The following is a 14280-nucleotide window of genomic DNA, read 5'->3' as shown; positions in this document are numbered from 1 at the left end:
TTCTGCCCCTGACCAGGCAGTTAACAAGACATTCGTGGAGTGGTTGAAAAAATAGTTTTAATGACTCCAACCTAAGTGTATGTAAACTTCCCACTTCAACTGTGTCACTCAGTTATGTATAGAGCCATGCCATCGTGGAATGCTCTGCCATTAGAGGTTACTCAGGCAAAAAGCAAGCTTCGCTTCAAAAAACAGATAAAAAAACATATTGTATCATAGTGCCTCTCCTCTTTCTAAAGAACTCTCAGTGGAGGTCTCCTCAGTGGCGCAGTGGTCTAAGGCATTGTGTCACAGTGCTAGCTGTGCCACTAGCGGTCCTGGTTTGAGTCCATGCTCTGTCATAGCTGGCCGCAACCAGAAGACCCATGGGGCGGTGCACAATTGGCCCAACATCGTCCGGGTTAGGGGAGTGTTTGACCGGCAGGGATGTCCTTGTCCCATCACGCTCTAGAGACTCCTGTGGCCCCCCGGGCTCATGCACACTGATACAGTCGCCAGGTGTACAGTGTTTCCTCCAACACATTGGTGCGGCTGGCTTCTAGGTTATGTGGGCATTGTGTCAAGAAGCAGTGTGGGTTGTGTTTCGGGGGACGCACGGCTCTCGATCTTCGCCTCTCCGGAGTCCATACGGGAGTTGCAGCGATGAGACAAGACTGTAACTACCCAGACTGGATACCATGAAACTGGAGAGAAAAAGGGGTAAAAACAAACCTGAATATGTATATCTGAATAGTTTGTAAATAGTAATTTTCTTGTCTCTTGGTGTCTTTCCTATAAATACACTACCATTGAAATGTTTGGGGTCACTTAGAATTTCCTTGTTTTTGAAAGGAAAGCGCAAATTTTGTCCATTAAAATTATATCAAATTGATCAGAAATACAGTGTAGACATTGTTAATGTTGTAAATTACTATTGTTTACTGGAAACGGCTGATTTTTTAAATGGAATATCTACATAGGCATACAGAGGCCCGTTATCAGCAACCATCACTCCTGTGTTCCAATGGCAGTTGTGTTAGCTAATCCAAGTTTATCGTTTTAAAAGGCTAATTGATCATCAGAAAACCCTTTTGCAATTATGTTAGCACAGCTGAAAACTGTTGTCCTGATTTAAAGAAGCAATAAAACTGGCCTTCTTTAGGCTAGTTGAGTATCTGGAGTGTCAGCATTTGTGGGTTCGATTACAGGCTCAAAATGTCCAGAAACAAAGACTTTTCTTCTGAAACTCATCAGTCTATTCTTGTTCTGAGAAGTGAAGGCTATTCCATGCTCAGAAATTGCTAAGAAACTGAAGATCTCGTACAACACTGTACTACTCCCTTCACAGAACAGCGCAAACTGGCTCTTACCAAAACAGGAAGAGTGGGAGGCCCTGGTGCACAACTGAGCAAGAGGACAAGTACATTAGAGTGTCTAGTTGGAGAAACAGACGCCTCACAAGTCCTCGACTGGCAGCTTCATTAAATAGTACCCGCAAAATACCAGTCTCAACCACAACAGTGAAGTGGTGACTCTGGAATGCTGGCCTCCTAGGCAGAGTTGCAAAGAAAAAGCCATATCTTAGACTGGCCAATAAAAGATTTAGATGGGCAAAAGAACACAGACACTGGACAGAGAAACTCTGCCTAGAAGGCCAGCATCCCGTAGTCGCTTCTTCACTGTTGAAGTTGAGGTTGGTGTTTTGCGGGCACGCTGTTGACAGTTAAGCACTGCAGAAAACTCCATAATGACTGTCCAGTATGTACAGGTAAACACTCTTACCTTTGCAAAATGCTGAAAGTCATTAATAGATTTACAGTCCCCTTCCTCGTGACAGCAATCAGCACTGATGAAAGATATTTACACAATGTAAGGAGCCAGGTGCAAAATGAAGTGTTCAATATCTGAATTGAATGTCATTTGACTTGAACAACATCATCTTGAAGTACAAAATTGCAGAAAGGAATGTATTTCTCATGATGCTTTTGCCCAATGGGAAGCAATGCATGACTGGCCTAGCATGGAATGTATAATGCAGTTATTCAAGACAGAATACTGAATTATTTATTGTCACTTGCAGTTTTGCTCACAAGGTTGCCTTGGAAAAGTGGTATAAAACTTTATTTGTACGTTTCCAGGTTCAAAGGTTTCAAATAAATTATTATCTATTCACATAAGAAAAAAAAAACGAAATGCAAATGGTTTTGGTTTTGTTGTAGGGCAAATGCAGTCAAAAATGTGATTTTCCTGTGTTTTATATATATTTTCACACTATGTGGTTGGAATCATACAGTGAAATTGTGAAAATGATGATAATGCCAGCGGAGCCTGCTGAGGGGAGGACGGCTCATAATAATGGCTGGAATGGACTCAATGGAATGGTGTCAATCACATGGAAACCACGTGTGTTTGATACCGTTCCATTGACTCCATTCCAGCCATTATTACGAGCAGTCTTCCCCTCAGCAGCCTCCACTGGATAATGCCCTTTAAGTTTAAGAGCTGTTTGGAAAGACCGCCTGAAATTTCTGCCTGTTTTGGTGACTTCCATGGTGACATCACCATACAGTAAATGTGTTAATAGAGCAATAATAAGAAGAAAGAGTTCCTAACCTCACTGCCAATAGCAGCTAATTATCCGTTATCCCCTCCCCACTCTTTTTATTTATTTGGATTTTTACTTTAATACACTGTTTACATTTATTTGACCACAATTTGTATATGATAAACTGATTTCCTCCATTTTCACCCTGGTGCATTATCCTTCTTCCAATGCGCTTCCTTTATGTCTTTCGTTGTTCCGTGGTCTGATGTCTGGTCTTCTGTGGTCTGTGGTTTTTTGCTCAGGTGGGTTCTGTTGTATTATATATGATGTCCATTTTGTCCTGGTATTTACAAAGAGGTCCAGTTTCAATCGAATTGTAGCTGTCATTTTTTCCATGTCGTGGATGTCATTGGTTATGTTAGTCCATGGTTGGTGTTTGAGGTGTTAGCCAGTGTCTTGTTATTGTTTTCTTAATTGCAGCAATTAGGTTGTTGTATAGTAGTTTTTCCATATTGTTGAGTGTTTGTGGAGTAATTCCAAGATATGTTGTTAAATTATTTGGGATGTCCATGTCACGCCCTGACCATAGAGAGCCCTTGGATTCTCTATAGTGGTTTAGGGCAGGGTGTGACTAGGGGGGGTGTTCTAGAATGTGTATTTCTATGTTTGTGGAATTGTATGGTTCCCAATTTTAGGCAGCTGGTAATCGTAGCCTCTAATTGGAGATCATATTTAGGAAGCCCTATCCTATGGTTTTGTTTCTAGATTCACTTTGTATTAAAAAGATGTGGAACTCACTGCACGCTGCGCTTTGGTCCGCTCATTTTGAAGTTCGTGACAGTCCACTTTAAAAATGTCTTTGAGGTCTGAGAGAATGTCTGTCCAGAAAGGTTGTATTGTATGGAATATCCAAAAGATGTGTCAATTGTTGGCATCTGTTTGTCTGCAGTTTCTCCAGCATGTGATTTTAGTGGAATATTTCTTAAATCTTGGGGTTATAAAAAAAGCCTACCATGTTTTCCTTGCCATGATGTTGAGTTTGTGGTAGTGTGGGTCTTGCATATCATTTTCCAGTCATCTTCTGTGATTTTAATAGAGTTTTCAGATTTCAATATTTGGGGTACTGTGGTTCATGAAAGAGGTTAGCCTGTTAAAGATTATTGCAATTTTGATTTAGTTTTCCCTTTGTAGACATCAGTCAGAATTTGGATTTTTGTTGATTGAGGTGTTGTGTAGTTCTTTATTATTTAGTTGAAGGTATCTGAAGGTGTTTTTCTGAAGGTGTCTTTGCTGTCTAGATGGTATGTGTGTTATAGTGAATTCTTATGTTTTCCTTGGTCTATAATTAAGCAATAAGCCCTGAAGAGGTGTGGTATATGGCCAATATACCACAGCTAAGGGCTGTTCTTATGCACAACGCAATGTGAAGTGCCTGGACACAGTCCTTAGCTGTGGTGTATTGACCATATAGGAAACCTCCTCGGGCCTTATTGCTTAATTATAGACCAAGGAAAAACATAATTCGCTACACTACAAATTACCAACGGAATTTGAGCAGTAAAAATAAATGTTTTGTCATACACGTGGTATACGGTCTGATATACCAGACAATCAGCATTCGGGGCTCAAACCACACAGTTTATAATTGTGCAATAGGCTGTTATTCATTTGTCTGTCCACCCTTTTAAATTCAGGGTATAATTTGGCCTTCATTTGTGAAATGCTGGCCATCATAGGGTAGCTGTTTGATTGTCCAGGTTGTTCTGCTTTTTGGTCTTGTTCCATATATTGATTTTATTTGTTATACAAGGACTATCTAGCTATGCATTTTTTATTTAGTTGTGTACAGTTGTATTGTATAGTTTTGTAAGGTCTTTTGGCAAGTTGACCCTAAGGTATTTCATTGATTGTGTGTTTCATTGCAGGTTATATTGTGACTTTCTTCTGTAGGGATATAGTCAGGGTTGGTAGGTTACTTTCTAAATGTAATCTGTTACAGATAATAGTTACCTGTCCAAAATTGTAATCCGTAACGTAACTTTTGGATTACATTACGTTACTTTTAGATTACTTTCCCCTTAAGAGTCATTAGAAGACAAAAATGCATGTTACCAATTGAACAACATCTATTGCAGGATAAATCAATGTTAAAGATTACATAGTTGGCCATATACGGATGTTAAATGTTACTTTATGGGTTGGTCATGTAGAATTTGTCTTTTCAATAAATGTTATACCCCCATCTTCAAGAATAGGATTTGGAAATATGGACGTATAGATTAGCTAAATTGTTTTACCTGAGCATAACCCCAAAATGACTTATTAGCCAGTCCTACTTTGTTGTTTAGGATTTTGTTGTCATGGTGAACTGATTGGGCTCATTGATTCGATTTGAAAAATAAATGCTGCGCTGAAAAGTGCTATTTACATGTGAAAAATGAATGCCATATGCTGCATTTGTAAAAGGCCTAATGTTGAACTCTGGACCAGGTTTTCATCAATGATCTCTCTGTACTTTGCTCCACTCATCTTTCTCTCGATCCTGACTAGTCTCCCAGTCCCTGCCACAGAAAAACATCAACACAGCATGATGCTGCCAACACCATGCTTCACTGTAGGGATGGTGCAATATTGAACTCTTTGGCCTGAATGATGCTTGGCATTCAGGGCAAAGAGTTCAATCTTGGTTTCATCAGATCAAATTTCTCATGGTCTGAGAGTCATATATAACTTGCCCGAGATGGCATAGCAGTTCAGACGTCTTTTGTCCTCGTCTTGTGTCGTGTATATATATATATTTACAACTTTTTTCACATACATTTTATTTTTATTTTCCATCAACTCATCTTCAATCCTGCAACCTGCCTCACCAATTGATATGTATAAATACGTATTATTTACCTCAAATCTGCAATCAAATCTGCAATCCTCCAAGAAGCTAGCCAGAAGCTAGCCAGAAACTCCAAGAAGCTAGCCAGAAGCTAGCCAGGAGCTAGCCAGAAGCTAATCAGAAGCTAGTTAGCTTCTTTACTGGCAACTCGTTAGTATTCAGCTAACCACGGTTTGTGGTCATCAGCTATCCTTTAACTCGAAAATCTATCGCCAGTTTTGTACGGCGCAGCGCGGCTCGGAACGGAACATACCGGACCGATTTTTCTCTCCATGTCCCTGGATTTCAACTGCTCTCTGGACATTCACTCCCAGATCTCACAGCTAGCTGGCTGCTATCCGTGTGTCTATCTGCTTTCGTCGATTCCGGAGCAAACATCAATTACTCCGGAGCTAGCCAGCTCCGTCAATCACTCCTGAGCTCCGTCAATCACTCCTGGGCTGCAGTCACCTATCCGGACCCGTTTTACTGCCTACGCGGAGCCCCACCGGGCCTTCACAACTGGACTGCCGACGTTATCTACCCGAAGGAGATCCGGCTGGCTCCTCCGTCGCGACGTTACCTGAACGCCCATCTGCGGCCTGCTAACCATTAGCTGTCTTACCGGCTGCTCTCAGAATAGACAATCGGACAATTTATTTATTTTTATTATTATTATGTTTCTTCTTGGGCCTCTATAACTATATCTATTGTTTTTATTTTTTTGTTGTTGTGTGATTTGGACTAATCCCCTCTACAACACGGAACTCCACTAATCTACTGACGGAACGCAAGAGGTGGCTAACAACAGACCTCCATCCTATGCTAGCTTGCTACCAATGTCCTGGCTAGCTGTCTAAATCGCCGTGACCCCCAAACCAACCTCTCCACTCCCTGGACCCTTTTGATCACTCGACTAAGGATGCCTCTCCTTAATGTCAATATGTCTTGTCCATTGCTGTTCTGGTTAGTGTTTATTGGCTTATTTCACTGTAGAGCCTCTAGTCCTGCTCACTATACCTTATCCAACTTATTAGTTCCACCACCCACACATGCAATGACATCTCCTGGTTTCAATGATGTTTCTAGAGACAATATCTCTCTCTTCATCACTCAATACCTAGGTTTACCTCCACTGTATTCACATCCTACCATACCTTTGTCTGTACATTATACCTTGATGCTATTTTATCGCCCCCAGAAACCTCCTTTTACTCTCTGTTCCAGACGTTCTAGACGACCAATTCTTATTGCTTTTAGCCGTACCCTTATTCTTCTCCTCCTATGTTCCTCTGGCGATGTAGAGGTGAATCCAGGCCCTGCAGTGCCTAGCTCCACTCCTATTCCCCAGGCGCTCTCTTTTGATGACTTCTGTAACCGTAATAGCCTTGGTTTCATGCATGTTAACATTAGAAGCCTCCTCCCTAAGTTTGTTCTTTTCACTGCTTTAGCACACTCTGCCAACCCGGATGTTCTAGCTGTGTCTGAATCCTGGCTTAGGAAGACCACCAAAAATTCAGAAATTTTAATTCCAAACTACAACATTTTCAGACAAGATAGAACTGCCAAAGGGGGCGGTGTTGCAATCTACTGCAAAGATAGCCTGCAGAGTTCTGTCCTACTATCCAGGTCTGTACCCAAACAATTTGAACTTCTACTTTTAAAAATCCACCTCTCTAAAAACAAGTCTCTCACCGTTGCCGCCTGCTATAGACCACCCTCTGGACACCATATGTGAACTGATTGCCCCCCATCTATCTTCAGAGCTCGTGCTGCTAGGCGACCTAAACTGGAACATGCTTAATTAACACCCCAGCCATCCTACAATCTAAACTTGATGCCCTCAATCTCACACAAATTATCAATGAACCTACCAGGTACCCCCCCCAAAGCCTTAAACACGGGCACCCTCATAGATATCATCCTAACCAACTTCCCCTCTAAATACACCTCTGCTGTCTTCAACCAAGATCTCAGCGATCACTGCCTCATTGCCTGCATCCGTAATGGGTCAGCGGTCAAACGACCTCCACTCATCACTGTAAAACGCTCCCTGAAACACTTCAGCGAGCAGGCCTTTCTAATCGACCTGGCCGGGGTGTCCTGGAAGGATATTGATCTCATCCCGTCAGTAGAGGATGCCTGGATATATTTTTTTAAATGCCTTCCTAACAATCTTAAATAAACATGCCCCATTCAAGAAAATTAGAACCAGGAACAGATATAGCCCTTGGTTCTCCCCAGACCTGACTGCCCTTAACCAACGCAAAAACATCCTATGGCGTTCTGCATTAGCATCGAACAGCCCCCGTGATATGCAGCTGTTCAGGGAAGCTAGAAACCGTTATACACAGGCAGTTAGAAAAGCCAAGGCTAGCTTTTTCAAGCAGAAATTTGCTTCCTGCAACACTAACTCTAAAAAGTTCTGGGACACTGTAAAGTCCATGGAGAATAAGAACACCTCCTCCCAGCTGCCCACTGCACTGAAGATAGGAAACATTGTCACCACTGATAAATCCACCATAATTGAGAATTTCAATAAGCATTTTTCTACGGCTGGCCATGCTTTCCACCTGGCAACTCCTACCCCGGTCAACAGCACTGCACCCCCAACAGCAACTCGCCCAAGCCTTCCCCATTTCTCCTTCTCCCAAATCCATTCAGCTGAAGTTCTGAAAGAGCTGAAAAATCTGGACCCCTACAAATCAGCCGGGCTAGACAATCTGGACCCTTTCTTTCTAAAATTATCTGCCGAAATTGTTGCCACCCCTATTACTAGCCTGTTCAACCTCTCTTTCGTGTCATCTGAGATTCCCAAAGATTGGAAAGCAGCTGCGGTCATCCCCCTCTTCAAAGGGGGGGAACACTCTTGACCCAAACTGCTACAGACCTATATCTATCCTACCATGCCTTTCTAAGGTCTTCGAAAGCCAAGTCAACAAACAGATTACCGACCATTTCGAATCTCACCATACCTTCTCTGCTATGCAATCTGGTTTCAGAGCTGGTCATGGGTGCACCTCAGCCACGCTCAAGGTCCTAAACGATATCTTAACCGCCATCGATAAGAAACATTACTGTGCAGCCGTATTCATTGATCTGGCCAAGGCTTTCGACTCTGTCAACCACCACATCCTCATCGGCAGACTCGACAGCCTTGGTTTCTCAAATGATTGCCTCGCCTGGTTCACCAACTACTTCTCTGATAGAGTTCAGTGTGTCAAATCGGAGGGTCTGCTGTCCGGACCTCTGGCAGTCTCTATGGGGGTGCCACAGGGTTCAATTCTTGGACCGACTCTCTTCTCTGTATACATCAATGAGGTCGCTCTTGCTGCTGGTGAGTCTCTGATCCACCTCTACGCAGATGACACCATTCTGTATACTTCCGGCCCTTCTTTGGACACTGTGTTAACAACCCTCCAGGCAAGCTTCAATGCCATACAACTCTCCTTCCGTGGCCTCCAATTGCTCTTAAATACAAGTAAAACTAAATGCATGCTCTTCAACCGATCGCTACCTGCACCTACCCGCCTGTCCAACATCACTACTCTGGACGGCTCTGACTTAGAATACGTGGACAACTACAAATACTTAGGTGTCTGGTTAGACTGTAAACTCTCCTTCCAGACCCATATCAAACATCTCCAATCCAAAGTTAAATCTAGAATTGGCTTCCTATTTCGCAACAAAGCATCCTTCACTCATGCTGCCAAACATACCCTTGTAAAATTGACCATCCTACCAATCCTCGACTTTGGCGATGTCATTTACAAAATAGCCTCCAATACCCTACTCAACAAATTGGATGCAGTCTATCACAGTGCAATCCGTTTTGTCACCAAAGCCCCATATACTACCCACCATTGCGACCTGTACGCTCTCGTTGGCTGGCCCTCGATTCATACTCGTCGCCAAACCCACTGGCTCCATGTCATCTACAAGACCCTGCTAGGTAAAGTCCCCCTTATCTCAGCTCGCTGGTCACCATAGCATCTCCCACCTGTAGCACACGCTCCAGCAGGTATATCTCTCTAGTCACCCCCAAAACCAATTCTTTCTTTGGCCGCCCTCTCCTTCCAGTTCTCTGCTGCCAATGACTGGAACGAACTACAAAAATCTCTTAAATTGGAAACACTTATCTCCCTCACTAGCTTTAAGCACCAACTGTCAGAGCATCTTACAGATTACTGCACCTGTACATAGCCCACCTATAATTTAGCCCAAACAACTACCTCTTTCCCAACTGTATTTAATTTATTTATTTATTTTGCTCCTTTGCACCCCATTATTTTTATTTCTACTTTGCACATTCTTCCATTGCAAAACTACCATTCCAGTGTTTTACTTGCTATATTGTATTTACTTTGCCACCATGGCCTTTTTTGCCTTTACCTCCCTTCTCACCTAATTTGCTCACATTGTATATAGACTTGTTTTTTTTACTGTATTATTGACTGTATGTTTGTTTTACTCCATGTGTAACTCTGTGTCGTTGTATGTGTCGAACTGCTTTGCTTTATCTTGGCCAGGTCGCAATTGTAAATGAGAACTTGTTCTCAACTTGCTTACCTGGTTAAATAAAGGTGAAATAAAAAAATAAAAAATTTAGGTGCCTTTTGGCAAGCTCCAAGCAGGCTGTCATGTGCTTTTTACTGAAGTGGTTTATGTCTGGTCACGCTACCATGGCTTGATTGGTGGAGAGATGATATGTCACCATTCCCCAGATCTGTGCCTTGACACAATCCCTTTTCGTCACTCTACAGACAATTCATTTGACGACATGGCTTGGACATGCACTGTAAACTGTGGGACCTTATATAGACAGATGTGTGCCTTTCCAAATCATTTCCAATGAGTTGAATTTACCACAGGTGGACACCAATCAAGTTGTAGAAACATCCCAAGGATCATCAATTGAAACAGGATGCACCTGAGCTCAATTTCGAGTCTCATAGCAAAGGTTCTGAATACATAAGGTTTTTCAGATTTTGTATTTCTAATAATTTGCAAAAATTCTAAAAACCTGCTTTTCTTTAGTCATTATGGGGTATTGTGTGTAGATTGATGAGCAATTCTTTTTATTTAATCTATTTTAAAGGCTGTAACGTAACAATATTTGGAAAAGGGAAGGGATCTGAATACCTTCCGAATGTCCTGTAAACTCAGCTAAAAAAGAAACGTCCTCTCGCTGTCATGTGTTAATTTTCAGCAAACTTAACATGTGTAAATATTTGTATGAACATAAGATTCAACAACTGAGGCATAAACTGAACAAGTTCCACAGACATGAGACTAACAGAAATGGAATAATGTGTCCCTAAACAAAGGGGTGTCAAAAGCAAAAGTAACAGTCACTATCTGGTGTGGCCACCAGCTAGATTAAGTACTGCAGTGCACCAGATTTGCAGTGCACCAGATTTGCCAGTTCTTGATGTGAGACGTTACCCTACTCGTCCACCAAGGCACCTGCAAGTCTTCCTTGTTTTATTTTGTCTGACAGTTTACAAGTATACTTTTCCTCCCACTGAAGCCACTCTTTGGCAGCTCCAACTAAATTCTTGCTTGATAAATTGCTCTTTGCTAAGAAGATATCGTTTCTTTTTGACCATTTAATTGATAACAATCACAGTATGGTACTTAGTTGTTACCCAGAAAGGTTTGATATTGAAATATTTTTTCTTGTTGCTGCATTAGACTTAAGAATAAGTTGTGATTTGTTGTATTTCTCAATGACAGAAGTCACAGATCTGTAAGTTGGTCATAAATTCTCCGTACAGTAGGTATGCAGGATGTGGTCTATCTGTTTAGCATCTTTTTTTCTACCAAACATTATATATACAGGTAATGTATTGATTACATGAACAAGTGGAACGAAACAGTGTTCGCTCCAGTGTGATATTATCACGTCGTACCATCCATCCTCTTATATAAACAGAGGAACATTTGATTCAGTCCCTACATTTGATTAAACGATGAAGGTTTGGAAGGTTCACTGGTCTGGAATTCAGAATTCACAGGAGCACTCTAAAAAGGTTTGAGAAAGTTCCAGAGTTCCTTGACCTTCCATCGCTCTGCAATTCATGAGGCGACGCTATTGATTTAAACAGGTGTAAGGGCCTTCCTCCAGCAGAGGAAATGTAATCTCGTCAGAGGGCCATTGGGTTATTGCAGAAGACACTGTCACTGCATGAGGCCATAGAAGCTCAAACATCAAGGGACACAACATTATTCATCACACTCTCTGCTCATATTTCAGATAGGCCTATAATAGCACAGTATAGGACATACAGGGGACAGTGATCCCAACAATACAGGGGCCTTCAGAACCACTTTAATGTCAAATGTAAATGGGTTGTTTACTGTAGACATAGGCTATATGGGATACTGTTCATTCAAACATTCACTGTTGTATCCTCGTGTAGCTTAATGCAGATGTGTTGGTATTCTTGTCTAAAGTGAATAATAGTCTATAGCTACTGTCCTGCCTCTGCTTGTCACACCAAGAAATTCCGTCTATGAATCACTTTATTAACAACTTAGTTACACGCTTGTTAACAGTTTTCATTGATAAGGGAAAAATTAAATGTGTCCTTTAAATAAAGCAAAAAGGCTACATTTCATCATTTGATTATTTATTACAATTAGAAATTCTGTCTAATCATTTTACTTTCACATTCAGCAAATGTCAAATTATTGCATTTCATGGATATAATTTTGTATTAATAAAAATGCAACTTACAAGGTCATTAAGGTACACAGGATTTTGTCGTGTGTGTGTGTGTGTGTGTGTTCGTGAATGCATCTGTGTATGTGTGAAATAGCAACAGAGCATGCTCAGACTAATTAGCAGCAGCTTTGTGAATTGGTACGTACCATAAACTGTGCTATAGTTCATAGAAAGATAAGGTGAGGTGGGGGAATTGTACCAAAGTGAGTAGCATTGTGAAAGTATCAAGAAGGAAAAGAAACAGGGAACAGAGGACACAAAAATGGACCAAAAAAACAACTGTAAGTCATATTCTGTTATTCTCTGTGTGCACTACCAGTGCTAGTTGATTTGAGTTTCTGGTTAGACAAGGAGTGTATGGGTGATGGGTCAATAGTAACACTGGCATGTAACTGAGACTGTGACACAGTTTGTGTTCATTTACATAAAAATGTTCCAGTTGTCTGTGATTTATATCATAACTTACTTGAATTGTCATGACTGCTTAATTAGGACCTTTCTTGTCAAAGATTACAGTATCTCAATGTTATCACTTAAACACATACAGTTAGATTCATTAGTCTCATTTTAGTTGGCAAGATACATCTTGTATGCCACTTTGTGTATTCTATATTTGCTTGGTTTTTAGTATATAAATTATATTTAGAGGGACTTTCTGTAAAAGGGCTTTATTTGACCAACTGTTATGTGAGCCCATTGTGAAGCAAATCCAGCAGGATTGTATAATTGCAAAAAGAGGCAGATTAGTGGTGTTGAGCTGAAACAGCCCCCTACCTTCCCCCCTTCTCTTTCTCGCAGTGCAGTGCTCGATCCGGGAGTACCAGGCCGAGGATAAAGACGCCGTCATCACATTGTTTCGCAATGGGATTTTGGAACATGTTTACCCAGCTTTCTTCAAGACCATAAGCCACCCAGATCAAATCGGTGTGACCCTAAGCATTTCCATGGCAGGGTACGTGCTAGGTGGAAGCTCCTATTTCATGGCCTTACTCTTTGGAGGAGCGTGGGCTGGTCTCATCTACTACTGCTGCTATGAAATATACGAGGGCTACAGGCTAAGTAGGATGGCCACGGACATGTCCGACATCCAGGCCAGCTTCCTAGACAACCCAGACAACGGCTTCTGGGTGGCGAAGGCTGAAGTCAACGGCAAGTCCAAGGTGGCTGGGCTGGTGGCGGTAGTGGGGAGGAGGGGAGGGGACGAAAGGGGAGATGGCTGGAATGGAGGGCTTTTGAGTGGGGTCGATGAGATTGGCCAAGATGAGAGAGATGGAAGCTACGGTGAGGTGCCCCACTTGATCGTGTCGTTCGCGTACCGCAAAAAAGGCCTTGGCTCGCAACTGGCTCATAAGGTCATGGAGTTCTGCAAGGATCGTGGCTTCTCTCGTGTTGTCCTGGAAACCAGCTCACCGCAGACAGCAGCCAATGCCCTCTACAGCAAACTAGGCTTCATTCAAACCTCCTGCCACAGTAACACGCACGTTAACCACTGGTTCTCCAAACTGGCCAACATCCAAGTAATGCATATGGAGAAGTACATCTAACAATCAAAAGTTCATCTAGCATCACTCAGCCACAGCTACCCATGACAGCACTACCATGTAGAAATAAACACAGCTATTTCATCTCAATTACTCAAGACAGGCCCTTTTCAATGAAGTGTTTCCAATCAAATTCACGTTTACATATAAAAGCCTGTCTCTTGTCCAAACAGTTTGACAACATCCTGTACATGTTGTCAGATCATTTCACAATTTGATCAGAATCAAGGTTTCTATCTCCTTAGCATACTACTTTTCAGATGTCTTAATGTATGTAGCGTATATTATGTTATCTGAAGGCATTGAGACCGGGTAAGGCAATTATACCATCCCACCAGTTTGAAGAAAAATTATTTATAAAGACGTTTGCCGATATTACTGAGAAAATAAAATCTCAAATTAATATTTGTGAAACAAAGTATTGGATATGATGCAAAAAAATAAAATAAACAATATCCACATTAAAGTATGGATTGTTCTCTTGTCTACTGAGAAATAACAAGCCTACACAACAAAAATGCAAAAAAAAACATGGTTTCATTCTATCCAGGGAAAGGTTTTAATTCCGTTGCCTCAGAGGAATTTACTGCCAGCTGACTTCTAAGACGTCAAAACTCTT

The 14280-nt window shown here is 41.6% G+C and overlaps 1 protein-coding gene across 1 annotated transcript; it reads left to right on the top strand.

Moving 5' to 3' along the window:
• Positions 1-12253: 12253 nt before the first annotated feature.
• Positions 12254-13848, top strand: LOC115101688 (N-acetyltransferase 8-like). The gene is made up of 2 exons (XM_029621153.2): positions 12254-12401; positions 12919-13848. Exons 1-2 carry the CDS (start codon positions 12383-12385, stop codon positions 13662-13664), a joined length of 765 nt encoding a protein of 254 aa, XP_029477013.1. The 5' UTR covers positions 12254-12382; the 3' UTR covers positions 13665-13848.
• The last annotated feature ends 432 nt before the right edge of the window (positions 13849-14280 follow it).

This window comes from Oncorhynchus nerka, linkage group LG20 (genome assembly GCF_034236695.1).
Source record: "Oncorhynchus nerka isolate Pitt River linkage group LG20, Oner_Uvic_2.0, whole genome shotgun sequence".
In the NCBI taxonomy this organism is placed as follows: Eukaryota; Metazoa; Chordata; class Actinopteri; order Salmoniformes; family Salmonidae; genus Oncorhynchus; species Oncorhynchus nerka.
The sequence above is the reverse complement of the archived record's forward strand: the minus strand, read 5'-3'. Positions and strand labels throughout refer to the sequence as shown.